A 25,174-nucleotide genomic window follows, 5' to 3' on the forward strand; every position below is an offset into this window, starting at 1 on the left:
TCCTGATGGGCCTTTTTGTGCATCTATCTATCTATCTATCTATCTATCTATCTATCTAGCTATCTATCGATCTAGCTATCTATCGATCGATCGATCGATAGATATAGCTTTATATATCTCTATATATATTAGGGATGCATAGATAACACTTTTTTACAGAATGAGTAGAGTACAAGTACTTGCATTTCAGTACTCACCCATACTGTAACTGATACCTTAATAAGGTCATTACACATTAAAGAGTTGCTACGATTTCTCTTCCCCATCAATGTTCTGTTATGTAAACAACATTCCTCAGCGTGTTTTTCGGGAGAACAACACAAATTTATCAAAATTGTCATATAGATACATATACTGGTAACAGTGTATCAGCACATATTTTAGAAGTATAAATAGAGTACTCAAACCCGGAATTGGTACCGATACCCGATACTGGTATCGGTATCGGTGCATCCCTGGATATAATTATGATTTGACCTGTTTTCATTCTCATTGTGTTAATATGAGAGAAAGTGACACGTGAGAATGTTTGACCTTCTAATGGGAGGATGTGTGGCTCCGTGCACTTCCGCCAACCAGAGGAAGCCGCGGTGGGAAGCTGGCCGCCTCACCCCCTCTTGCACTTACAGTAGCAACCGATGTTGGCGCAGCTGTCGCAGTGAGTGGCATCTACACCAACGACACAACCTGACTGATGTGTGTGTTTTGTTGCTGTGAATTCACACGAAAGGACTCCAGGTCGGTGTTGGAGCAGAACGCCCGGGTTCAGCCCAGTTCTTCCCTTGGCCGTAAACAAAGAAATCAGATGTGCGGTTTAAAGTTTATTACGTTGCATTTGGATGAATGCATATTAAGCAATGTTTACATAATCAGTTTTCTCTCTCTCTTGTGAAGATGATTACTGTTCCTGCTAAACAGTAAAAGAAAAGAAAAGCTAATCAACTAATTAAAATAATAAAATAACAAAGCATTGACTCAGATGTCCCATGGTATGCCAGTTTATGTGTTTGTTAGTTTTTCATTAGGAGTACTTATAGACATAATAAATCGCGTGCAGGCTGCTTTCCTGGGGGTCCAGGATGAAAAATAAAATTCTGGGAAATGGGGTGTAATGTAATATAATATGATATCAAACAAGACCTTCAAATTAAAATTATCTAAAAGGATTGTTTATTTATTTTAAATATATAACTCCACTCTGTAGTGAAGGCCGTATTTTTTCCGACTGAATTCCATATTGAGTTTTCTTCCCCACCACCACCTTCCCCCCAAAAAACAAACAAACAAAAGATAGTTTGTGTTTTTATTATTATTATTTTATTATTTTGCAGGCACGTCACTCATGCTGGTTGGAACACACCTACTTGATATTCCCGTCAAGCTCCCAGGTGATGTTATCTCCAAGTCAGCCGTCAACCCCTCGACTGTCTCCCTCCTCACCTGCCGCGCCTGATCAATCTGCTACACTCTCTGCCAGGACTCTTTTAACCCCGCCTTCTCGGGGCGAGCGGGGACAGCGAATCAAGCGGGCCGTACAGGAGCCGCGGCGACGGTAACATCTGCGGCGCTCCTCACGGCCAAAGCAGAAACCAGAAAGAGGAGGAGCAGAAGGAGGAGGAGGAGGAGGAGGAGGTGTTCTTCAACTTGCGCTCCGGGGCTGCCGCCGGCTCTCCAGCCCGTCTTCCTGCGGTGCCGCGCCGGAGCGGTATGCGCCACCCGCGGAGGTGGAGGAAGAGGCGGAGGAAGTAAAAGCAAAGCCCCGACCGACGACACACTCGCAGTGGGAGAGCGGAGAGCGGCGGGAGCGCCATGCAGGCGGAGGACATGGAGGTACCTATCATTGATAATAACCTTTACGATAGCGGCGACAGACCGAGGCCCAGAGGGAAAGATGCGTTCAAGGAGCAGCAGAAGGAGTCGGAGGTAAAATAAAGAATGAAATAAAATTCAATAATGAATTAATTTCAAATAAATTAATTCATTGTTGTAGGTGTAGTGTAGGAACGCGCCGATAAATTGTGCATGCGCGCGCGCTCGTGCGTATATCAGAGTGTGTTTTGTCGCTTTGAAGCCGGCCGGGCTCTGTGTCCTTTCGGTCGTACGGTCATACATGCCTGCATGCGTGCATGCATGCGTGCAGACGCGCAGGCGGCCAGACACCGAGCTAGGTGTTATTCTGGCGAGCGCCTCCTATAAATAACCCCCCATGCAAGTTAATCCTGGCAGGGGCTCCCGCGTGCGTGTGACCGCTGCTGCTGTTGCGGCTGCTGCTGTCAAGACCCTCACCGACCACCTCGCGCGCGCGCACGCACGCACGCACGCACACACACACACACACACACACACACACACACACACACACACACACACACACACACACGTTCTACTATGTGGTGTTTCAGTTCGCATTAAATCAGCAATGATCAGCTGTAATTCATTAAAAATGAGTCACAGTTCAGCAGCCTTCCAACCAAAACAAGCCTTCAAGTGGTTTAGATTCATGAACTCTTAAGAGTTTGCCATTTTTCACAAACCCCTTACAGCTTCGACTGCATGCACATTAAATGAATAGATTAAAACAATGACTCTTGTAAGTAATTAAGTATTGAAATTAGTAACTGTTACTAAACATTACAATTCATTCATATTATAGGTGTCTAGCATTTCCTGTCTATTAAATCCTATTTCCAAAGGGCAACTTATGTCTAATTTGAGTTACAGCCTTATTTCATTCAGATGGAAGAAAAATAATGTGCAAGTCCATATTAGTTAGAAGCTAGTTTGGCATTTCTTTCCATTTCACCTGAAAAACTACAAACAAGCTGGGCAGATTTGCGGTGATAATACATTTTTGTGAATTAAAGCATTAATGAACGATCTAGCTCAGTCATGGGCTGAGCAAACTACGGCCCGAGGGCCATATGCGGCACGTTAAGCTTTCTAATCCGGCCCCCCAAACTTGAAGAAATAATATTAATGAGAAGTAAGTCATAAAATAGCTCTTTTCAGTATTCTTAGAGTCATTTCAATGAAGAGCTAAATATCGTGGGGCTTCGAAGACACATATTTTGTTGTAAAGCTTTTGTTTATTATCAATAGACATTAAAGCACATGTTTTCTACCTATCCCTTGATATGTGATTTGATGATGATTTGAAGCCCCATGGTGTTTAGCTCTAGCTGTTTTATGACTTACTTACTAGAAGTGTAATATCTACAAGTTTGGCAGGCTGGATAAAAAAGCTTAACGGGCCGCAAATGGCCCCCGGGCCATAGTTTGCCCTTGCATGACCTAAACCATCCGCTAGTGAGTCAATGAGGAGTAGATGGCTTTTCATCACAGGCCCCCCACTCGATGTGCTCCAGGTCTGACTCCACTCAGCAGGAACCCCCCATGGGGATGTTTTTCCGCAGGAGCATGTTGAATGGATTGTGCAGGTGAATTGGAGCATCTCGCTGCTCAGCTGATTCAAGCGTGAGGGTGGGTGGGGGGGCTGTTGGAGGTGGATGACGGTTGAGGTTGGGTCAGGACAGGACAGAGCCGTCGAAAGCACTTAACGCGCCGGGGCCCCTGATGTTGATGCATCAGAGCCGGTCGTGTCTGTCGAGATAACCTCAAAAAACGTGATTCATTCAGCCGTGCTAACTGACTGTCCGCCGTTCTTGCTTTTTTTTCTCCCTCGCGCCCAGGCAGAGCTGCCGCCTCGAGTCAGAGCAGCATATGTTGGGAGGAGCGGGGGCGGCCTCTGTTGACACGGCGCCCGGTGTTTGCACAACCGATGTGGGGGCGCCGACCGACGGCGTGCCAGTTTGGAGCGGCGGGGTGGGGGAGGAGGGGAGCTGTTTGGTTGTCAGCCGGAGGGAGGGACTGGGTGGGAGAGACATTTTTTTCTTTGATCAGTCATTAAATTGAATTAGCAATTGAGTCCAAATCCTCACAAAAAAAAACTAGCCAACCGTTGCCCAGTTCCAGTTCACTGAAATTCCCGACATTCTACACGAGACACTCATCCAGTGATGGGGAAAACCCGCTAAAACCTGCGCCGGTGTAAATCGTCCCTTTGTGATATCACACAGGGCACTGATACCACACCGACAGGTCGCCCAGCACCCGTCCCTCTGCGACCTCTTTGTGTTTTTCGCCTCATGTTCCAAACGTGTGGGAGGTCCAGAAAACCTTCAGCAGGTTCAGAGTATGTGGAGGGAGGTGGAAGGCCGCAAACACAGGGCTAAATATGATGATTCGTGTAGAAGCTCTTCAGAGTTTTCCCATTGCCAGAGTCCAGGTTGAAACTGAGTGAGAATTGGAGGATGTGCTGCTTTCCCAAGTGTGAGTTTGCGACGGTGACACACATTCACCATTTCGCTGGTGTGTTGTCCTGAACAACTGCCAGCCTTCCATTGGATGAGAAAAAAAAACAAGTTTTTCCTGACACAAAGTAAACTCAGCAGTCAAAGGTGCCAGGAGTTGAAAGTCTGTTTGTTTCAGTGGGAAAACAAAATAGCTGTAAGCTGTTTGATTGGCTCCGCTTTCAGTGTTTTTTCCCCTGGCATTTTGATTATGACTAACGTGGGTCACGTTCAAGACTGCAATTAGAATAAGATCAAATTATAAAATCAGATAAAAGCCTATTTCTTCAACAACAACCACAAAAAAGCAGCAGGAAACTGAGGCTTTGTTGCACCTTTCACGTTTGGAATGACGGATTGTCGCCAGGCGATGTATGCCCCTTGTGATGTCACTAAGGGTGGGTTTCTGAACGACAGAAAGACTAGAAACATAAGATGGTTAGTTGGTGTTGTTAAAACACATTTTGGATGATATAGTCAGTCTCTAAAGTAGCGCGAGGAATATAGTAGTTTCTACTTTATGAACATATTTCCTGTATTCCCATGTTTCATATTCCATACTTTCATCACACCATAGATTTCAGCTGAGGCACCGGATATACACCATCCAAAATACTTCCCGTCATCTTCTATGTTTACTTCCTGGGTTGTTTTTTTTTTTATGTAATTTATTTTTACATCTTGCCCCACCAAAGACTCGCTGCTGCTGAATCATCTGCGCTCCTCGGTGCTCGGTGTCGAAAAACAAAATCCCGCTCGACGTCCTTTATCTCCCAGTTGGTGCCCGACTCAGTTGCGGCAGGTGTTTATTTATAGGCAGACGGTTGTTCGACGGCTCGCCGCCTTGTTTAACCAGGATGGCTGACTCAGAGCACATCCTTATTTACAGAGCCGGGCCCCCCGGGGCACCTCGCTCTGGATTAAACACAGCCGCCTCTCACTGCTCCGAGACTTTTCCTGCACTGTTGTCACCTTCAAAATGGATCTTCAATCCTGCTTTCGGGATTTTGGGCTCATCTCAAGTCATTCTGCACTGGTAGGCTAGTAATCATGGATGAATTCTGACTTGTCTGCCTGCAAACTGGCTGGATTTGCGATGCCACGACGCTGTCTGTCTTAAAAATAGAGAATCTTTACGGCTTTGGGCTGGTGCCACATTCTTTACTCCAACTTAATACCTGAACCTGTGGGTGTCTCACCATTTGATTTGAATACGATTCTTGAGGTCACAATTGAATCGATTCAAAATCATTTTTTTCAATTCAAATTTTTCTAATGTATTTCTCAAATGTAACTAATGTAATTATCAAATGTATTTTAATTCAAAAATCGGTACAGTAGGCCTATAATGCTATCAAAACAGAATACACTTTGTATAACTGTGTGATTTTTCAATTTGAAAGCTACATTCCAATCATTTGTTATTCACGCTCAGGCTATATAAGAAATAAGGTTGCAACATACTGTAGAGTGTCTGAAGTTGTGGGTTTGATTCCCGACCGGGTCACACTAAAGACTGTGAAGACCCATTGCCTCCGTGCTCGGCTCTCAGCATTCTGGGTTGGACTTGGGAGTTAGATCCCAATGTTTCCCAATTTGGGATCAATGGAGTACATATATTCTATTCTATTCAATTCTATTCCATTCTATAAGATCGCATAGAATAAAAGCCTAGCCTAGCTCCCCGTTTTTTCACAGAGGGTTCCAAAAATGAAACTGGACACAAATTAGTAGTAAGTCTTGCGGAGAGACGGCGGAAACATTAATGAAAATTGATCTTCGAAATTTATGAATGGGGTAAGAGTCAGGATTCTTACATAAATCGACCCTCCCACCCTTCCCAACACCACCACCACGCCTACTTTATATGTAGAAGTATTCCAGACTACAATCCCAACACTTTTTATTCCTGCCTTTAATGTGGAGCTTTTTGCGACGTTAAAGCACAGAGAGTGCTACACTTTGCATTTTAAAGCTTCTCCATTCAGTTCCGTTCCGAGCAGCAGGTGCGCGCTCTCACGGAGCCTTGGTTTGGAGCAGCCTGTGGGCCTCTGTGGGCACGTGCTAATCACAGGGTGAGGATCAAGTCAGAAAGCAGCGGAGACCCCCGGCTGAAAACAGGAGGCTAATCCGGCTGCAGAACGGAGGCCCATATTCTACCGCTGCCTCTGATCATCGTGACGGGGTGGGCGAGGAGGGGTGTGGGGAGGTGCGCGGAGGAGGCGTCGCACGCGCCACACAACCAGGAGGAAAAATGAAAATGCGCAGCCAACGCTGCCTGGAGATGGAGCAGCCAATCCACGCCAAGTTAGCAAAGAGCGCGGCCAATCCCGCGACGGCACGCGTGGGCGGTGTGCGCTCGGAGCGCCGGCTAGCCGTAGGTGTTGCAAAAAACAAAAAACAAAACAAACAACAACAACAACAAAAAGTAATTAGCCCGCATTATGCTTGAGAATCTGTTAGCGCGTAGGCGTCGGGACATCTGTGATCAGCGTTTGGTGTTGGCTGACACGTCGACTCGCATGTGTTTTTTGTTTTTTTTTTCTCACTCCCTGCAGAGCTCCATGGAGTCTCCCAACCTGGAGTTCGAGTACGGAGACACGGACGCGCTGACCGCCGAGCTCTCAGGTGAGGCCTTCCAAAGTAGAGGTGAAACAGTTTCCTGCCACTTTTCTACTGAGAGCATCTTGGCTTCTTCACAATGAAGCTCCGCCTCTTTGCTCTCAAACAACAGCCGATTGGCCCGGTCATGTGCTGATCTGCTGCAAAGGATTGAGGTAGGGAGGCTTTTCTCACGTTTACCTCTGCGTGTCATTGTGCCCTCAGAACTCTACAGCTACACAGAGGAGCCGGAGTTTGCCCAAAACAGAGACTACTTTGAGGAGGACTTCCGGAGCCATGGTACAGTGTGTGTGTGTGTGTGTGTGTGTGTGTGTGTGTGTGTGTGTGTGTGTGTGCGTGTGAGTGAGGCACGCTCAGTGTTGTGTAGATGAACTTTTTGCACATCTTTTTTTAACATTCCACAAATAAGTTGCCCTCTTACCCTGAAACTCAGTTTCGTTGTGAGATGATAGAAATGATGTCTAATGGCCCTGTCTTAATGTAACTTTTAAAATGGGCTGTTTTTATAAAACATATTCAATTGGATTTGAGAGACCTCCAGTGTGGACTGTCCAATAAGACTCGGCCTGGTCATGGCTGAAATGGCCACACATTGTCGACTAATGCGACTAATAAAAGGAGCATTAGGTGAAAATAGTCCAATTTTTTTTAAATATATATTTTTATATATTATATAATATATATTCTATATTTTATGATAATGATATATATATAAAAGGACACTTTTCAGCCTGATAATGACAATACAGCCTCGTATTTTATTTTCACTCACTCAGCCTGGTACCTTGAGATGCACTCAAAGCTGATTTCCTGGGAGGAATTGAGGGAGGAAAATAAGCTTCCATTCCTTTTCAAACACAGCCACTTGACAGTGATATGTTATTATTATTTTTAGACCAATCAAGTGAAATTGGATAATTTTCCTTGGCACACCTGACATTATCTCACGGTACACTAGTGTGCAGCTGCACCGTGGTAGAAAAACAGTGAAATAGTCGAAAGAGGAGTTTGGCTGGGAAACCCTTGAAGCTCCTCTCTGCTGGGCGCTGATCCAGAAGCCCTTTTCACCTCTCGCCGCGTCTCCTCCAAATGTGTAAAAAGTGACGCGTTGAAGCTCGGCTGCACTCTGAAGTGCGAGAGCGCCGGGTGGCGGCGCTCATCAAAGCCCCCTCCCTCGGCCCTTCAAATCCGTTCAAACGGAGGCCGCCGAGACCCTCCGTCCCTAAAGCAGGTGATTAATGTGCCCCGAGAACAAAGCTCCTCCGAGGACGTGAATCTCCGCCGACATGCTAATGTTAAAATTAGACCCGTCCGTGTCGTCAGCCGCTAATCTGACGCGCCAGACGGAACATTTTCCTCATGGATTTGTTTTGTTCATCCGTCTGGGGGGAAAATGGCCAAATGAAACCATTTGCAAAGAGAAGGAACGTTTGCAAAAGAAAAAACAAAACAAGTGGAAGATGTGTAACTGCTATAATTGAAGCTGATCAGGTTCAGCTGGGCAACTGCAGATTTCAATCAGTTAGACTGACACTGTGCAGCCAGTGGTCGAGGTCAAACCTTTACCCTTACATTTGTTTTTAAACGCATCCCGCTGCACAGAACCAATATATATTTACAGTTTGTACTATAATGCACTGCAGCGCGAGGCAGGCGGTGGATCGAGCTGACGGCGGAGGAGCACCGAGCCTACGTGATGCGGCTGCTGGACGCCCTGGAGGTGACCGACCGCGACAAGAGGCTGAAGGTGGCCAGGGCCATCCTCTACCTGGCCCAGGGTGGGTGTGGCCAGCCGGCCAATGTCCATTTGACCATTCGCAGAGCAACATATTTGTCTCTTTGCGTGCGCTGATAGATCAGAAAGGTAAGAGAAAGAAAAATGTCTCCCCAGGCGTGTTTGACGAGTGCGACACCGAGGCCGACGTCCTCCGCTGGTCCCGCAGCAACGTCTTCCTGCTGCACGACATGGGCATCTTCACGGCGCTGCTGGAGCTGCTCAGCATGGAGATCGAGTGAGTGAGAGTTTGCAGCTAGCATTTCCTGTCCCTCCCACCTTCCTCCCTCCCTCCAAGCTCGTCAGATCAGATGTCCATACCTGCATCTCCAGTCTGGAATTTGTTTGCGCATTGTGCGAAGACCGGGGGTGGAGGGGGGGGGGCAACAAAAACTGTTTATATAGACTGGTTTCATCTTTCAGATGTTATGGTTAAAATGGTTACTTTGGTTAAGGTTTCTCCTATGGTACCTTTACTTGTCATTTGTTGCAGGTGCCTACATGGTACAAAAAGCAAGGCGTCAAACCAGACCAAATCCCATTTGTCTCTCCGACTACGACCTCATTCCTCTCTCATTCAGCCCCACAGTGTCCACTGCAGTGACATGCGCATGACCAGTTATGCAAATGAGGCGATGACATCACTTAGTGAGTTGTTAGACAGCCAATAGCTACTTTTCTTCCTGGGGAGTTGGCAACGCCGAGAGGCAAAAGCGAGGGGCTATAAATAGGGAGGATGAAAGATGAAGCGATGGAAGACAGCGCCGTCTTTTTTTAAAAATCTGTTTGTTTTTGGAGCTGCAGCCTGTGGCGGAGCAGGAAGCGGCTGGGTGGAGGAGTGGGGAGGGGCTTTGTGTTTCTTAGATAAGGCCTCTCTTTAGCGAGGAGACAGTCGAAGGGGTTTCCTGGCCTGGCTGGTCCTGCCCCCCCCCCCCCCCCCCAGCCCCCCACCCCTCCCCCCCAAAAAAAGACAAAATAAACCTCCAGGAAAATTGGTTTAGCCCTGTGTTTAAAGCTTTGCTTCGCCCTCAGCCTGTTTGCAATGGAGCAGAAGTGGGAGGGGGTGACCTGACTCGGCTTTGGCAGGGCCGTCGGCACCCTCTGTGATGTCACAAAGGGCAGGTTTTGGCGGTGACTCGCTGAAAACCTTTCTCGCGGGAGACATTGCTTGCAGTGGATTTTTTTGACACAGTGAAGTGAGGGAACCTTTAAAGTTTTGCGTGTGTCACTCACCCCCCCCCCCCCCCACCTCTCCCCCTCACCCCTGTGTGCTAACAGCAACAACCAGGCGTGCAGCAGCGCCGTGAGGAAGCCCGCCATCTCTCTCGCAGACAGCACGGAGCTCAGGTAAGCAGCCCCCGTTGTCCTGTTGCCCTATGTCCTGACACCAGTATACAAACACACACACACACACACACACACACACGCTCAGAGTCCCTGTCTGCTCCTCTCCCTGGCAGAGTCTTGCTGAGCATCATGTACCTGATGGTGGAGACCATCCGAGTCCAGGCGGAGGACGACCGACCGGAATGGGCGGCAACCAGGGAGGCCTTCAAGAGTGAGCTAGGTGTGTTCAAGTGTGTGTGTGCGTGCCAATAGGACACACTGCGAGCACCTTTTTGCAGCTTCGGACAGGATTTTTCTTTTCTTTTTTTAACAACAAAATCATTCAAAACACATGAATTAAGCTATTAATATAAAAACTGCTACGCTGTCAATATATTATAAACACTATTTTAAGTCACACACTTCAGTGAAAAACAAGAGTCCAACATGCATGTGTTGTTTTGCATGCATTCGCTGTATTTCCAACCTCCCGGGATGTAAGAATTTGAAAATAGTTTTTCTGTTTTTTATTTCCCCATCTTTCCTCGGGTGAACCACCTTCTGGATTTTTCAACCTTTTTTATACCACGGCACATTTTTAACAATGGAAAAATCCTGTGACGCACCACCAACCAAAAATACTACAACGTGCCACTTTTTTAGCCTCATAATGACAAGACAGTCTCTTAATGTATTTATACTCACCGAGTGTGAAACCTGGGCCTGTTTACACGCACACAAAGCTGATGTTACATTCCATTTGAAGCACTCTGCAAAAAGAATGTTATGATTTTATTCAGACCAATTAAGTGAAATTCACCAGTGTGCTGCGGCACAGTGGTTGCAGAACAGCAAGGCAGCTGCTGACTCTTTTTGTCCCGCCTCTCCAAAGGCTCCCCGCTGTACAACGGAGAACCCTTCGCCCTGCTCCTCTTCACCATGGTGACCAAGTTCTGCAGCATGAACGCACCGCACTTCCCCATGAAGAAAGTGCTCCTGCTGCTCTGGAAGACCATCCTGGTACATCAAAATCACCCGAACTACCAAACAAAAACCAAACCCGCTTCCTGTTTTGCTCCCTGACTCACGTCTGCGAGATGGGCTTTGATCTCTCCTCCCAAAGTTCACGCTGGGCGGCTTCCAGGAGCTGCAGGAGATGAAGGTGCGCGGGCGCCAGCGCCTCGGCCTGCCTCCGCTGCCCGAGGACAGCATCAAGGTGGTGCGGGCCATGAGGGCGGCCTCGCCGCCGGCCTCCGCCATGGAGCTCATCGAGCAGCAGCAGCAGCAGAAGAGGGGCCGCCGCAGCCGCAGGGTGAGTCTCTTCTCTGACCCGCAACTTCCGCACCAAAGACTTGAGTTCATTTATTTGTTTGTTTTTTTTTTCCCACACCCAACTCCTTTTGTAACACCTTCTAACCCAGGGCTGGGCAAACTTTTTGACTGGTGGGCCACAGTGGGTTCTAAAATGTGACAGAGGGGCCGGAGCAGAAGCAGATGGATGAAGTGTTTTGGTGACCAACCACATAGGAGGAAAAATATACCATGGGATGTGTAGAAAGCAGGAGCAGGAAAATTGAACAAAAGCAAAGTTACAACAAAATGAGTCTGAAAACACTGAAAAAATGGATGAAATTGTTATTTTATGACTTACTTACTATTATTATAATTTCTTCAAGTTCGACGGGCCGGATTAAAAAGCTCAACGGGACGCATATGGTCCCCGGGCCGTAGTTTGCCCACGCCTGTTCTAACCCTTTTTCTGCCCCCCTTGGGTGGGGGGTGTCAGGTTTCCCCAGAGTGCCAACGCCAACATCGCTGCTTCTCTCCCTCCCTCGCCTTGAGTCAGAGCCAGAGGTCAGAGGTCGATATTGGCGCTGGGATGACTTTTCTTTTCTTTCTTCTTCTTTTTCTCTATTAATCAAAGCCCCTCTCTCGCTCTTGTTTTCCTTCTTCCTAATTGCCTGGGCTGTCGGTGTCTCATCATTTGCCCCTCTTGCTTGTGTTCCCACAGAGTGCCTTTGTTGATAGCTTGGAAGGAGACAGTCCCTTTCCCAAGAAGCAGGTCTTTACCCACCAATTCCCTCTTTTTTTTCTTCCCTCCTGCATCCCCTCTGCCAGCCTTCCAACCCCCCTTCCTGCTGCATTGAGCCGGACTTCGAGCAATCCTCACGCAAACCCCGACCTCCACCCCCGCCCTCTCTCTCCTTCCCACCCCCCTCCTTCACGTCTTCATCTCGCCTCTTCATCGTGGTCGGATTGCATCCAAACTGACGCCGCAAGATTTTCAGATTAATGAAATTTGTCTGGGGATTTAAAAAAGAAAACACTTTAGAAACTTTTGTTTCAGATTTTTGTGTTTTACAAGTTTTGGTGCACTCCCTCGCTTTTGTCTTTTCAATCACTTGAAGGAATGGTTTGACGTTTCTGGAAGTGCGTCTCACAATGTGCTTAGTTTAAAGTCCTCGGCCTGCTTTAACTTAGCATAAACAGCGAACCCAGCGAGAGATAATTGGCTTCCGAGCTTGCTGGGTTTTCCCTGGAAGCTCCTGGAAATCCTGGAAATTTCCTAGCGTCGTCCACACAAGTGAGACAACTTTTAACGGCAAGTGCTGCCTTGCCGGTTCCTGCTCAGTGTGTTAAATTCCCATCGCCAACAACGGCTTCCTGGCAATTTCACACTCACAAGATGTTCACACAACGCAGAAAGATTCACTTTCCTCCTCTGGTTCTTTTCAAGAGGAAAGCGAATAACCACTTTTCAAAAAAAAGAAAAAAAAAGAAAAGTGAAACCATTCCTTTCATCGAATCACCTGCATGTTTTTCACTCATTTTCTTTTCTCTCTGTTGCTCCTTTCTTCCTTCCTTCGCCTTCCCTCTCTCACTTCCACCCTTTTGGGTCGCGCTTGTGCTCCCTCCCTCTCTCCCGTTTAATTTTTCATGCTCAGGCTATTTTCTCCTCTCTGTTTAAGATTTCATTCCCGTCCCTAATTAATCCTGCCGCCACCACCACCACCACCACCATCACCAGACTTTCCTTGCGTTTCCTGCTCACACTTGTATCCCCATAACTACCCCCCCCCCCCCACATCCTCTCCTCTTTTTTTTAACCACTCCATCCATCCAGCGCCTCCTTTTCCCCGTCTGTCTCTTTCCCTCCCCCAATCCTCCCCTCCGTGCTGCCGTTCACAGTAGACAGGTAGTGGGGGTCGTTCAAGGCACCGTGCTGCCTCGCTGGCTGGCTGGCTGGCTGGCTGGCTGTCATTTGGCGCTAGCTCGGTCGCTATCCGCTGTCCCATGAAGACGGTCACCTCACTCATCAGCAGCACTCTCCCCTACCCCTCTCCATCGCATTGCTGCCGGGTCTGGCCTCACCTCCCTCGCAACAGTAGACACTGAACTAAGGGGTCGATCTTATTCAACGCATTCACTGAGGAGGCAAACTGAGATCGAGACGTCAATATTTTTTACCTGTTGCATTCGGGTTTTGGTGCCAATCTCTCTCTCTCTCTCTCTCTCTCTCTCTCTCTCTCTCTCCCTCTCTCTCTCTCTCTCTCTCTCTCTCTCTCTCTCAAATGGATGCCATTGAAAGCAGTTGCCCCCTAACCCTGAGAGAGGGAGACGCTAGCTTGAACCCTCCCCTGCATAGCAGCGAATGGCTTTTTTTCTTCCATGGAGAATGGCTCGGAACACAGCGTCACCACCTCCCCCCCCACCCCCATCCAACGCTCTCTCCAAACCATACACCTCCTCACGTAGCCTCAGCATTAGTACTCGCCAGCACTGGCGCCACCACTGCATCGGCACTGCCGCCTCCGGGGCTAAACTCATGCCTGACGCTTGCACTCTTGGCACGAGTCATCCATCCGAGAGACCCGTTTGAGCTGAGATGAGTGGGCTGTTCCAGATCGCAACACCTCCGTGGAAAACGCCGGCTGCCTCGGGTAGTGGCGAGTGTCATGTTTGGGGCATTTCACGAATGAAATGACGCACAAATTTGCAAGCACCACTTTGGTGACGTAACACACAAACTATTAGCATGCCAGCTAACCTTGGAATCTTCGAGCTGGTTAACCTGTTAGCGTGCTAATAACACAGTGGCTACATTTGATTTTTGAATTTCCATGTGACAAAAGTAGAATTGTTTCAAAAGAAGAATAGACAAAAAAAGAAAAAAGAAACTGTAAACACACTGTGTGCAAATGCTAAAACCACGACACCGCACATGATTTGCGGCGGGGTTGCAATAAGCATGCGGCGTTAAAGCGCACTGCCTTTCATCGGAGGCTTGTGATTTGGAACACAGCTCATGTGAATGCGTGTTTGCCACTTGAATTGAGAGGCGTTTGCTTGTCGATCAGAGATTGGTGTCAGGTCTCAGCCTTGTTGGGGTTTTGCTTGTATTTTGCTGTTTCTTCCTAGGTGGTGCTGTGTCGGTAAGTTTAGAAGTACTGCCGGCTGTCTGTTGTGAAGGCACCGTGCAAATGAAAACAGTCTTGAAAGCAGTTGTTTGCCAGCAGATAATAAACATGTCTCTTAATGTACTGTATATTGGCTGCAGAATAAAGGGCAGAGTAAAACCACACAAAAACATTGTGCAGCAAAACACTGTTTTTATTTGCTGTTGAGTTTGAATCTTTTAGTGCCAAATACTAGATAGACGACACCAGCTGCAATTTTCCCAACTGGTTACTGTCATGCTCAGTCTGCTTTGGACAGCAGCCAGCAAACCAGGGCGACTCTCTATATCGCTGTCCCAACACTGAAATGATGACCCTTGAGCTTCTCCAAACCAAGGAAAGGGAAGCAGTAAATGCTCATGTCTTCAGGTGGTCAATGCTATCAGTGTGACCACGGGGCTGTTTATTAGAGAGTTCCTCTTTCTGTTTCACTGTTAAGTTCTGAAATCATTCAAGTTCCCGTTATTTGACCACATGAGGCCTTACTAAAATCTAAAAAAAAAGACATATCATAGGTTTACAGACAGTTTAATCTCAGGATGTCCAACATTAACTCCCTCGGTGTACCTTTAAAAGTCACACCGCTCTTGGTTTTTGTTGTGCCAGTGCAGTTGACCACTTGTCCTCTGCTCCTCCCCCACCCCACCCTGCCCCTCCCCGCCCAGCCCCTGGTCAAGCAGGACAGCCTGGACACATACAACGAGCGGGACCCCTTCAAGAACGACGACGCGCGGGACGAGGAGGAGGACCCCGAGGACACAGACAGCGGGATCGAGGGCGAGGTGGACCCCTTGGACCGCGACGTCATCATCCAACCGCCGCCGCCCCCGCCGCCGCTCAGACCCCCCGCCGAGAGGGTCAACTTCCCCAAGGGTCTCCCTTGGGCCCCTAAAGTCAGGTGGGAAACGTCTCTTCTTTAAGCGGCGCAATGTAACCAGCCCTCGGCTCTCACACGTGAACTTTAAAGGGACTTTGTTTGTTTTGTAGTTCTGGTCTGGATTACCTTTAACTTTTGACTGGGAGCTGCTGCAGCTACATTTCTCTGAAAATTAAATTTTTAATTTTGATTTTGATTTTTCTGTTAAAGACTACAAAAGAAAAGATCTTATAAGAGGATAGCAAGTTGATCTGAACATCTAAACAACTATAGATAGGAGTAAACAAAGGTAGCCAGCCACTGGTCTTTCGTCCTCATGTACAGACCGTAAGTTTGTCGTGTTGCAGTCTTTAGTGCATACTGCCTTCAGGCACCTTGCAGCAGGGAGTGGTCTGAAACCTCGAAGCTGGACCAATTCCACACGACTCACTTGCTTTTCTTGCCGTTTTTAGCAACAAAATTCTCTCTTCCTTTAGCAGACGCTGACATGCTTACGTAGGGGTGTGGATATAGCAGCTTCTCAAGGGGGGAGGAGGACTACGGTGGCCTACCGTACCCAGAGGCATGCAAGAGGAACATTGATTTTCTGATTTTCCTTTTTTTTTTTAACATTGTCTTGACGAAAAGAAAATTCGATTTCGATTAAAAAAAGATTAATCGCACTGCCCTAGTTGATAGCAAGCTCGTAAACAACGCTGTTTTGAGCACTTACACTGGGCGTTTTATCGTACTTTCAAGATAATTCAAGAACTTAATTCGTTACATGCTGGAAATTACAAAAGAGGCAATGCTTACCGGAGACCATGCAAAGAGCAAAACAACCTCACAGTAAAGGACGAAAGAGCGGCAAGAACAATCTGAAATAACACGATATACAAGCTTCTTTTTTTTTAAATCCAAAGATGCACTCCGTTCACAAAGTTCAAATATGTCTTTATACATGTGAAACCTTTTAGTCGGCATGTTAGGAACAAAGGAAGCTGCACAAACCGTGCACAAGAAATACGGTCAAAATGCAAAGCATATTCATGAGACGTGCATGTCCATGCATTCATTTTGCGTTCCGCGATCAGCACAAACCTGCTTTGTCTTCCCCTTGACCTTTCCGCCGATGTTTGTTTACCGCTGCCTAGCCGTGCCGCTGCTCAAACCCCCGGGGCAGATTAAGTGCCGATTAGCCAGGAGGCCACGCGACCTTCCGCGCTGCTGATGTGATTTGCGAGCGCTAATGTGTGTGCGTTGTGTCTGCTTGGCTCCGTGCTCGCGAGCGGCATTGCGGAGGCTGGTGTTTTTAATATTTAAAACCCAGAATAGAAGAAGAGAAGCCAAAGGTCTGACTGCGGCCTGCTTGTGTACCTTCCAGGGAGAAAGACATCGAGCACTTCCTGGAGACCAGCAGGAACAAATTCATCGGGTTCACGCTGGGGAAGTAGGTGTTCTGCCGCTGTTCAGTTTAACCCTCCCCTGGCCTTGTTTTGCTGCCGCTCATTGATGATTGATTTGTGAATTCTTGATTCTACAGTGACATAGAGACCCTGGTGGGCTTGCCCAGACCCATCCATGAGAGTGTCAAGACTCTGAAGCAGGTGAGCCGAGAAAATCCCTCCCTCTTCTGGGGTCTCTTTGGCTTTGCTGCTGATCAATAATTCCTGACTGAGAAGAACTTTCCCTCTTTGATGTTTGGACAGCCCGATCGGTTTAATAACACAGAGGAAAAACTCCTCGGGCATGTTTATGTTGGTTTCCTGTTTTGCGTTTGCATCAATCAAACCATTGGATGGTCGGCTTCGACGCTGCTGATGAAATTGCCGACGTTAATTAAAATTTCATGGAGCAAAGGGGTGGCAGCACAGGGCTGTTTGCAGCGGAGCGAGGCACGAGCCACACGTGGTCACGTGACCGCTGGGTGTGCAGAGCAGGTGCAGACGGGCGCTGATGAGGGAGACGGGAGCCTTGATTAAAAGGCTGCAGTTGATGTTAATCGTCTTCTCTGTTTCCTTCACTGTTGTTTGTCTTCTGGAATCACTGTTTGTGCTTATTAACAATCCATCCATCCTTCATCCATCCCTCCATCCCTCCATCCTTCAAACCATCCATTGATCTATCCAACATCCCCCATCCATCCAACATCCCTTCATCCACCCAACCATCCATCTTTCATCCATCCCTCCATCCTTCAAACCATCCATTGATCTATCCAACATCCCCCATCCATCCAACATCCCTTCATCCACCCCACCATCCATCCATCCAACCATCCATCCATGCAACCATCCCTTATCTGTCCATCCACCCATCTATTCTCCATCCATCCAACCATCCCTTCATCCATCCAACCCTCCCTCCATCTATCTCTACATCCATCCAACCGTTGCCTTGTCCATCCAATCATCCCTCCATCCATCCAACCATTCATCCATTCCTCATCCAACCATCCATCCATGCAAACATCCCTTATCCATCCATCCATTCCTCATCCCTTATCCATCCATCCATCCAACCATCCCTTCATCCATCCAACCCTCCCTCCATCTATCTCTACATCCATCCAACCGTTGCCTTGTCCATCCAATCATCCCTCCATCCATCCAACCATTCATCCATTCCCCATCCAACCATCCATCCATGCAAACATCCCTTATCCATCCATCCATTCCTCATCCCTTATCCATCCATCCATCCATCCATCCATCCAACAATCCCTTCATGCATCCAATCATCCCTCCATCCATCCATCCATCCAATCATCACTCCATCCAACATCCCTCCATCCATCCACCCAACCAACTGTCCATCCAACCATCCATCCATGCAACCATCCCTTTATCCATCCAACCATCCTTCATCCAACCATCCCTTCATCCATCCAACATTCATCCATCCTTCCAGCATAAGTATGTCTCCATCGCTGAGGTCCAGATGAAGAGGGAGGAGGAGCTCCAGCAGTGTCCTCTGACTCTGGTGAGTAACAGACTTTGAACGGAGCTGCTGTTCACCTCGATGCGTCTCTGCTGCTTCATTTGACCCTCTGCCTTGTGCCCAGGGTGAGGAGGAGGTCGAGGAGACCCCCGCAGAAACACTCTACCTGGGCATGCTTCCAAACCTCTCGCAGTACGTGGTGAGTGCATCGCAACATTTTTTATTTTTTTAGCTTTTGATTAAAAGTAGCAGTCCGAGTCTATCCGGCCATTGCTTTAGAGTGGAGCGCTGATTCTATGGTCTCTCATCTCCACTGCGTCAGATTGCCCTACTGAAGCTGCTGCTGGCCGCAGCTCCCACCTCCAAAGCCAAGACCGACTCCATCAACATCCTGGCGGACGTGTTGCCTGAGGAGATGCCGTGAGTAGCAAGTAGAAGCCTGTTTTATTTTTTTCAACGTTGGATTAATCCGACTGCATTTCAACAAAGATCAGGCACTCTGTCATATTACCCCCACCGAAAGGACTGACGTGTGTGTGTGTGTGTGTGTGTGTGTGTGTGTGTGTGCGTGTGCGTGTGCGTGTGCGTGCGCGCGCTCCTCCTCCAGTATCACAGTCCTCCAGAGCATGAAGCTGGGGATCGACGTCAACCGCCACAAGGAGATCATTGTGAAGGCCATCTCAGCTCTGCTGCTGCTGCTGCTCAAGCACTTCAAGCTCAACCACATTTATCAGGTCCCAACAGGCACACGCGATCATTTCTTTACCAACCAAGACCCGAAACCTTGTTGATTTTTCCTGCACATTTTTGAAAGCTCCATGGCTCCAAAGTGGGACAGATTGAAAACAGCGCCTTGCCGAGCTTAAAGGCCAAAGCTGCTGAAAACCGAAAACTCGTGTCCTTGTCCCACTCAGATTGGTTGGAGATGTTCCTTGTTGCTAGGTAGAGGCGCACCTCCACATTTGCAATTGGCTGCGCCCTCTGCTGGGCAAACAGGGAAAACAGCAGTGAATCTCCGTTGGAAGGTTCAAATTCAAAATCCTGTTTAGGCTTGATTGTTTCATAACCAAATGCAAGGTTAAAATAGGTGTTTTCAAGCCTGTTTTTTGACAGAATGACTTGATGAAATATGACCTCATGATCCTGCTTGATTGTTTTTAATCTCAGTATTGTCTCCTGATGAGGTGGAGGATCTCATCAGGATTGTGTGAGAATAATCATCCTCCGGTTATTGACCTTTTCAGCACAGGAAGCAAATCAGCGATAGGGGATTTTCAGACACATGATTATTTTTTATCTTGTGTTTTTTTTCCCTGTAAAACATAGATTAATTTTCCACATCATTATTAACAAAAAGGTTTTTTGTAACCCTTTTAAAGAAGAATTGTCGATGAGAGGTAGACGTTTGAAATGACTTTGCTTTGTTTGTCTCCTTTCCTGGCCTCCCCTCTCCTGCAGTTTGAGATCGTCTCCCAGCACCTAGTGTTTGCCAACTGTATCCCACTCATTCTCAAGTTCTTCAACCAGAACATCATGTCTTACATCAGTGCCAAAAACAGGTAAATGCAGGTGCAGTCCCTAGCAGTGATTCTGGATGCGACGCAATTGTCTTTTGCTGCTATGATTTTGTATTTAAATCTCAAAATGTAGGTGATTCCAGACACATTCATTCTATGCATTTGTGAAATTCATTATTGGTTGATTTCTTGCAGTATATGTGTGTTGGACTTCCCTCACTGTGTGGTCCACGAGATGCCAGAGCTCACAGCAGAGAGCCTTGTGAGTGAAAACCGATCGATCCCCGCTGGATTCATTGGATTCTGCAGGTATGACTCTGACCCTGTTGTGTCTTTTCAGGAAGCAGGAGACAACAACCAGTTCTGCTGGAGGAACCTGTTCTCTTGCATCAACCTGCTGCGGATACTGAACAAGCTGACCAAGTGGAAACACTCCAGGACGATGGTGAGATCAGGACGTTGCTCCCGCTGTGCCAAAAAGCTGCTGCTTTCACTTAATTTTTGTTGTTGGTTAATGTGTCACTTATTTCCTTGGACGCAACTTAATGATAATTTGAGTCGGCGAAAAAATGGTAAAAATGCTTAAAAGGATGCAGTATGAAAATGAGAAGCAAGTGGTCATTTTGTTATCACCAGCAGAAAAAACAACCCAAAAAATTATTAAAGCAAAAGTATATGTAAGAAAAACATTTATATCGAAATAACAACCGTATTAAAGTTCTGAACCAATGCTTGGTGGCAGCCAAATTAAGGAAACAAAGCTTCAGTTCAGGGAATTAGTTATAAAAATAGATTTTTTCATCAATTCTAGTTGATTGCTTGTTTCAGCTACAGCCTTAATGCAAATACATATATATGCTTGTATTAAGAAAAAACAGAGCAACATAGTTATCAGTTATTAAATTTGAGAAGAAAGAAAAGCATCACAAGAGCTTAAAACCTTACAGTAAATTTAACTGACTGTCTTTATGTTGTATTAAACCACTGAAAATTGCATCACATTCTCCAATCCTGGTAATAATAACCATGCTAATGAGAATCTTGTTTTGATTTGGTCAATGTGAAGGGCAGTTGTCTAATAATGATGAACAATCCTTTACGTGTCTCCTTCTAAAGGGCAAAAATGTTTCAATGACCTGCCGTCAAATGAAGCTCCTCCCTCCCATTTCCAGATGCTGGTGGTCTTCAAGTCGGCGCCGATCCTGAAGAGAGCGCTGAAGGTGAAGCAGGCCATGATGCAGCTGTACGTCCTCAAGCTGCTCAAGATCCAGACCAAGTACCTGGGCCGCCAGTGGAGGAAGAGCAACATGAAGACCATGTCGGCCATCTACCAGAAGGTCCGCCACCGGCTCAACGACGACTGGGCCTACGGAAATGGTGAGGGAGCGACAGCTTTTGTATTCTGATATTATTTAGGAATTCCCCTATTTTTGAATGCTTTTCAAAATAGCGTAGTGCGATGTAGTTCTGATGAGACATGGTGGAATCTTTAGAGCAGGAGTGGGCAAACTTTCTGACTGGTGGGCTGGAGAGGGGCTGGAGCAGGAGCAGATGGATGGAGTGTTTTGTTGACCCACCTCTTTTTTGAAATGACTCTTAAAACACTGGAAAAATGGATGAAATACACCTATTTTCTGACTTACTTACTATTAATATAATTCGGAGGGCCGGATTAAAAAGTTTAACGGGCCGCATATGGCCCTCTGGCCGTAGTTTGCCCATGCCTGCTTCAGAGCCATTACAACAACTCAACTCAACTCAACTCAACTTTATTGTCAGACATCACACATACTCGACATATGACGTAATGAATGAAAATTACTGGCTGGAATCATGACAAGTTACTTAACTGTGAAAGACAATGAAGGAAAATGGGGCAGAAAGAGAAGCAAATAGGAGAACATTTTCAGTTTTCAAACTTGAGAAAATGCTCCTAACGCCAGTCAGCTTTTCTATTGGGTTCGATCTCTTTGGAGCTTGATTAATGAAGTGGTCTTGGGCGGTAATTAGTGCCAGTGCTCCCGCGGTCTCGCACTGGAGAAAATTTACTCAGGGTGACATTTCCGGTTGATGAATAGTAATAATCCGCTCTTCGCCCTGCATGCATGCTGTTTGGTTACTGTGCTCGGTTACAGCGTAAAGCTCGCAGCAGCAGCAGCAGCAGCAGCAGCAGCGCACAGGTCCAGACTGTGTTGCCATGACAACTCAAAAAAAGGGGAGGGGGATTTTTCGGTGAAAAGAGAGAAAGCAGGCAGCTGACCTCCTTGTTCTCGTCCCTCTGCCCCCCCGACAGACATCGACGCACGTCCCTGGGACTTCCAGGCGGAGGAGTGCGCCCTGCGCGAGAGCATCGAGAAGTTCAACAGCCGCCGCTACGACAAGGGCCGCAACGGCGACTTTGCGCCCGTGGACAACTGCCTGCAGAGCGTGCTGGGCCAGCGCGTGGACCTGCCCGAAGACTTCCACTACAGCTACGAGATGTGGCTGGAGAGGGAGGTCTTCTCCCAGCCCATCCAGTGGGAGGGGCTGCTGCAGAATCCGTGATGGAGCGAGGAGTTGGGGGAGGGGCGGGCGGCGAGGAAGGTCGCATGCGAGCCAATTTAGAGCAGCTTCAGGTGCAAGAAGTAGAAGAAGAAGAAGAAGAGGAAATAAAGGCAGAGCAGGGACTGCATTATCGACGATGGAGGAACCAGGTGTCCAGTCATAGACACTAATAGGTAATAAACACAGTCACAGAGAGAGAGAGACACACACACACACACACACACACACACACACACACACATATGCGCACAGTTAATGCTAACATGTGCCTAGGACTACTGTGAACACGCATGGATGTGACAGGCAGCAACACTGCAGGTAGCAGCCACTGAGGGAACCACTGTAGCAGGAGACTGTTCCAGCCAGTTCTACTGCCCCCCGACCGCAAACCTTGGTACTACACCCTTCTGTTTCACCTTTTAAGATGTCGGCTCTCCCTCTTTGGCTCCACTTTGAAGTTTTTCCTATTTATTAGTACCAGCGTGGGCGGTCTGATGTTTTATGATCTTTCGGGAATGAAGATGCAAAATGACTTGTTTTTTTATTTATTTATTTTATTTTTTGCTGTTTAAAAAAAACAAAAAAAACACAAGTATTACTGATCAAGTTGGTTTTGCTTAAATTTCTTTGGAAGAGAAAAATATATGTTTAATGAAAGGGGCGGAAAACTACCACAGGGTCATTTTTAGATAGTCCAAATGAATAAGTGGGAGCTGTTTCCACCGAAAGGCACAATGATCTCACATAACGTGTCACCAAAAAAGGAGAGCTGCTAGCCAGCTTTTAGTGTATATGTGCTCGTTTGTGAATGTAGAATCTGTGCGAGTGTGTGTGTGAGCACGGCACAAAACTGGATAGATGATGTGGAACTGCAGTAGAACCTGTATCCCAGTTTGATAGAAATGTAGATGAGTAGAATATTAACCTTGTGTAGAATCCCTGAAACTCTTTGAAACGTTTTTTAAATTGCCATTTAAATTTTAAGGCAGCAATTAGAAAATCCCAGGCTGTGCATCACTGTCGCCAAGGAATTGATGATCAGTGCACAAATCAAACCATTTCAGTACTGCAGTCATTGTTATTTTTTAACAGTGCTGGATGGTAGCTTAGTGCTACTTTTTATCGTATGTTGTAGAACAATTGAAATAACGCCAAATAACTTTTTTTTTTTTGGGGCCTTTTTTCTGAGCTAAAATGCTAAATCTAATTCTTAAATCGCAGACGCTCGCATCACGGTTAAATTTTAGCCAATGCTGCCCTCATGTGGTCATATAGGGTAACAACAGCCAGCTTAATGCACGCGTTATTTGACGCAAAAAATACTCAAAAGAAATTTTAGCTGAGCTTTACTACAAAGTTCTGATTGGGCTTGCTAGCAATGTGTAGTGTCACTTCAACACATGAAGATGCTTCTACGCAGACCCTTTCTGTGTGCATTATGGATTTTTGCCATTTTCTTCTTACATAATGTGTCACCGAAAAAGGAGAACTATACCAGCTTTCAGTGTATGTGTGTTTGTTTGTGAATGTAGAATCTGTGCAAGCGTGTGTGTGAGGCAGAAAACTGGATAGACGATGTGGAAGTGCAGTAGAACCTGTACCCTAGTTTGGTAGAAGTGTAAATTAATAGATTAACTTTGTGTAGGATCCCTGTCACTGTAATCACTCAAAGTTTGTTTTTTGTTTTTTAATTCCCCGTTTAGTTGTAAGAACAACGATCACTAAAGCCCCAGTCTGTGCATCACCGTCACCACCACTGATCAGTGCACTAAGCAAGCCATTTCAGTTCCGCAGTCACTGTTTTTATAGTAAAGTGCTGGCTGGCAGCTGAGTGCTCCTGCTTGATTTGAAGTTTCAAGAACAAGACAAAATAATGCTTTTTTTTTTTTTTTGAAAACGCTAAAACACAGTTTGACAAAAGTTAAACGTTATTTTTAAATCACAGGCGCTCTGCGTTACGGTTAAATTTGATCCAACGCTGCCCTCGTGTGATTTTTGAGGGTAACAACACCCAGCAAAACAATGTGCGACTTATTTGAGCCCAAAAAAAAAACAAAACCGAAAAGAAATCAAAACAGATCTTCAATATGAAGTTCTGATTGGGCTTTCTTGCAACTGATAGTGTCACTTCAACAGATGAAGAGATTTCGGCACAAAAGGGACTTTTTTTTGTTGTTGCATAAATTAAGTTTGCATGAGCCTTTTTTTTTTTACGCTGCCTTTTTACAGGAAACCTTAATGCTAAAGTGCTTTATCTCTCTGCCCACTAGCCTTTCTATGAAACCGTGTTGGGATAATTCATCCCTCTGATGATCAGACTGATTGGGACTGAGTTAAGCTCTGTCAGCCTTTGGAAGACAGCACAATAGTGAAAGTCCACTGGTTTGCGGCCTTGGACCACCCTCACTAACACAGTGTTTTGTTTTGTTTTTCCCTTTACTTACTCTACTGAACGTTTTCTGTTCAACATCTCAAGTTTTTTTGACTGCTTGTTTTTGGTGACATGTCAAAATGGAAGCATGGGAAACAAAAAAGCACGGCCACATTTTTCGAGCTTGGTTGAACTTGTGTCATATGTAGAATCTTTGTACAAACATATGTGCATGGCCAGTGTTCTAAGTATTTACACAATACTTTTTTTTTTTTTTAAATGCCTCTCCCTCTTGTATGTCTGAACTCTGAAAATGTTTCCAGCACAAAGAGAACTCTGCTCTCCCCTTGTCACAGCGTTCCGCTTTAAGGGTTGTATTTTTTTCTTATTCAGGTGGTTGAACTATTTAAAGAAAAAT

General features: G+C 46.5%; 1 protein-coding gene across 6 annotated transcripts; it reads left to right on the forward strand.

The window, feature by feature from the left end:
• Nucleotides 1–1,442: 1,442 nt before the first annotated feature.
• Nucleotides 1,443–25,161, forward strand: strip2 (striatin interacting protein 2). Of its 6 annotated transcripts, XR_012929498.1 has the most exons (23): nt 6,588–6,726; nt 6,908–6,977; nt 7,176–7,250; nt 8,615–8,749; nt 8,863–8,983; nt 10,024–10,092; nt 10,206–10,312; nt 10,964–11,091; nt 11,195–11,383; nt 12,083–12,133; nt 15,194–15,426; nt 16,769–16,834; nt 16,928–16,991; nt 18,295–18,366; nt 18,449–18,523; nt 18,647–18,744; nt 18,932–19,058; nt 19,783–19,883; nt 20,037–20,103; nt 20,182–20,286; nt 21,014–21,218; nt 22,135–22,558; nt 22,659–25,161. XR_012929498.1 is itself a non-coding variant. In XM_076051584.1 (22 exons), exons 1-22 carry the CDS (start codon nt 1,810–1,812, stop codon nt 22,383–22,385), a joined length of 2,523 nt encoding a protein of 840 aa, XP_075907699.1. In that variant the 5' UTR covers nt 1,443–1,809; the 3' UTR covers nt 22,386–25,161. The 6 variants fall into 6 exon arrangements, 5 of the variants coding, with proteins under 5 accessions (XP_075907699.1, XP_075907702.1, XP_075907701.1 ...); XM_076051584.1 differs by lacking the exon at nt 6,588–6,726 and adding an exon at nt 1,443–1,923 and having other exon boundaries at nt 22,135–25,161; XM_076051587.1 differs by lacking the exon at nt 6,588–6,726 and adding an exon at nt 1,447–1,830 and having other exon boundaries at nt 22,135–25,161.
• The last annotated feature ends 13 nt before the right edge of the window (nt 25,162–25,174 follow it).

Source organism: Nelusetta ayraudi, unplaced genomic scaffold, assembly GCF_046127955.1.
Source record: "Nelusetta ayraudi isolate G7.1 ecotype Tasmania unplaced genomic scaffold, CSIRO-AGI_Nayr_v1 ptg000135l, whole genome shotgun sequence".
Classification (NCBI taxonomy): domain Eukaryota; kingdom Metazoa; phylum Chordata; class Actinopteri; order Tetraodontiformes; family Monacanthidae; genus Nelusetta; species Nelusetta ayraudi.

Coding starts and splice junctions, on each gene's coding strand:
- strip2 (XM_076051583.1), top strand. CDS start 6,604: ATGAAAATGCGCAGCCAACGCTGCCTGGAGATGGAGCAGCCAATCCAC. Junction 10,093..10,205: donor GCAGACAGCACGGAGCTCAG/GTAAGCAGCCCC, acceptor TCTCCCTGGCAG/AGTCTTGCTGAGCATCATGT. Junction 18,367..18,448: donor AGCAGTGTCCTCTGACTCTG/GTGAGTAACAGA, acceptor CCTTGTGCCCAG/GGTGAGGAGGAGGTCGAGGA.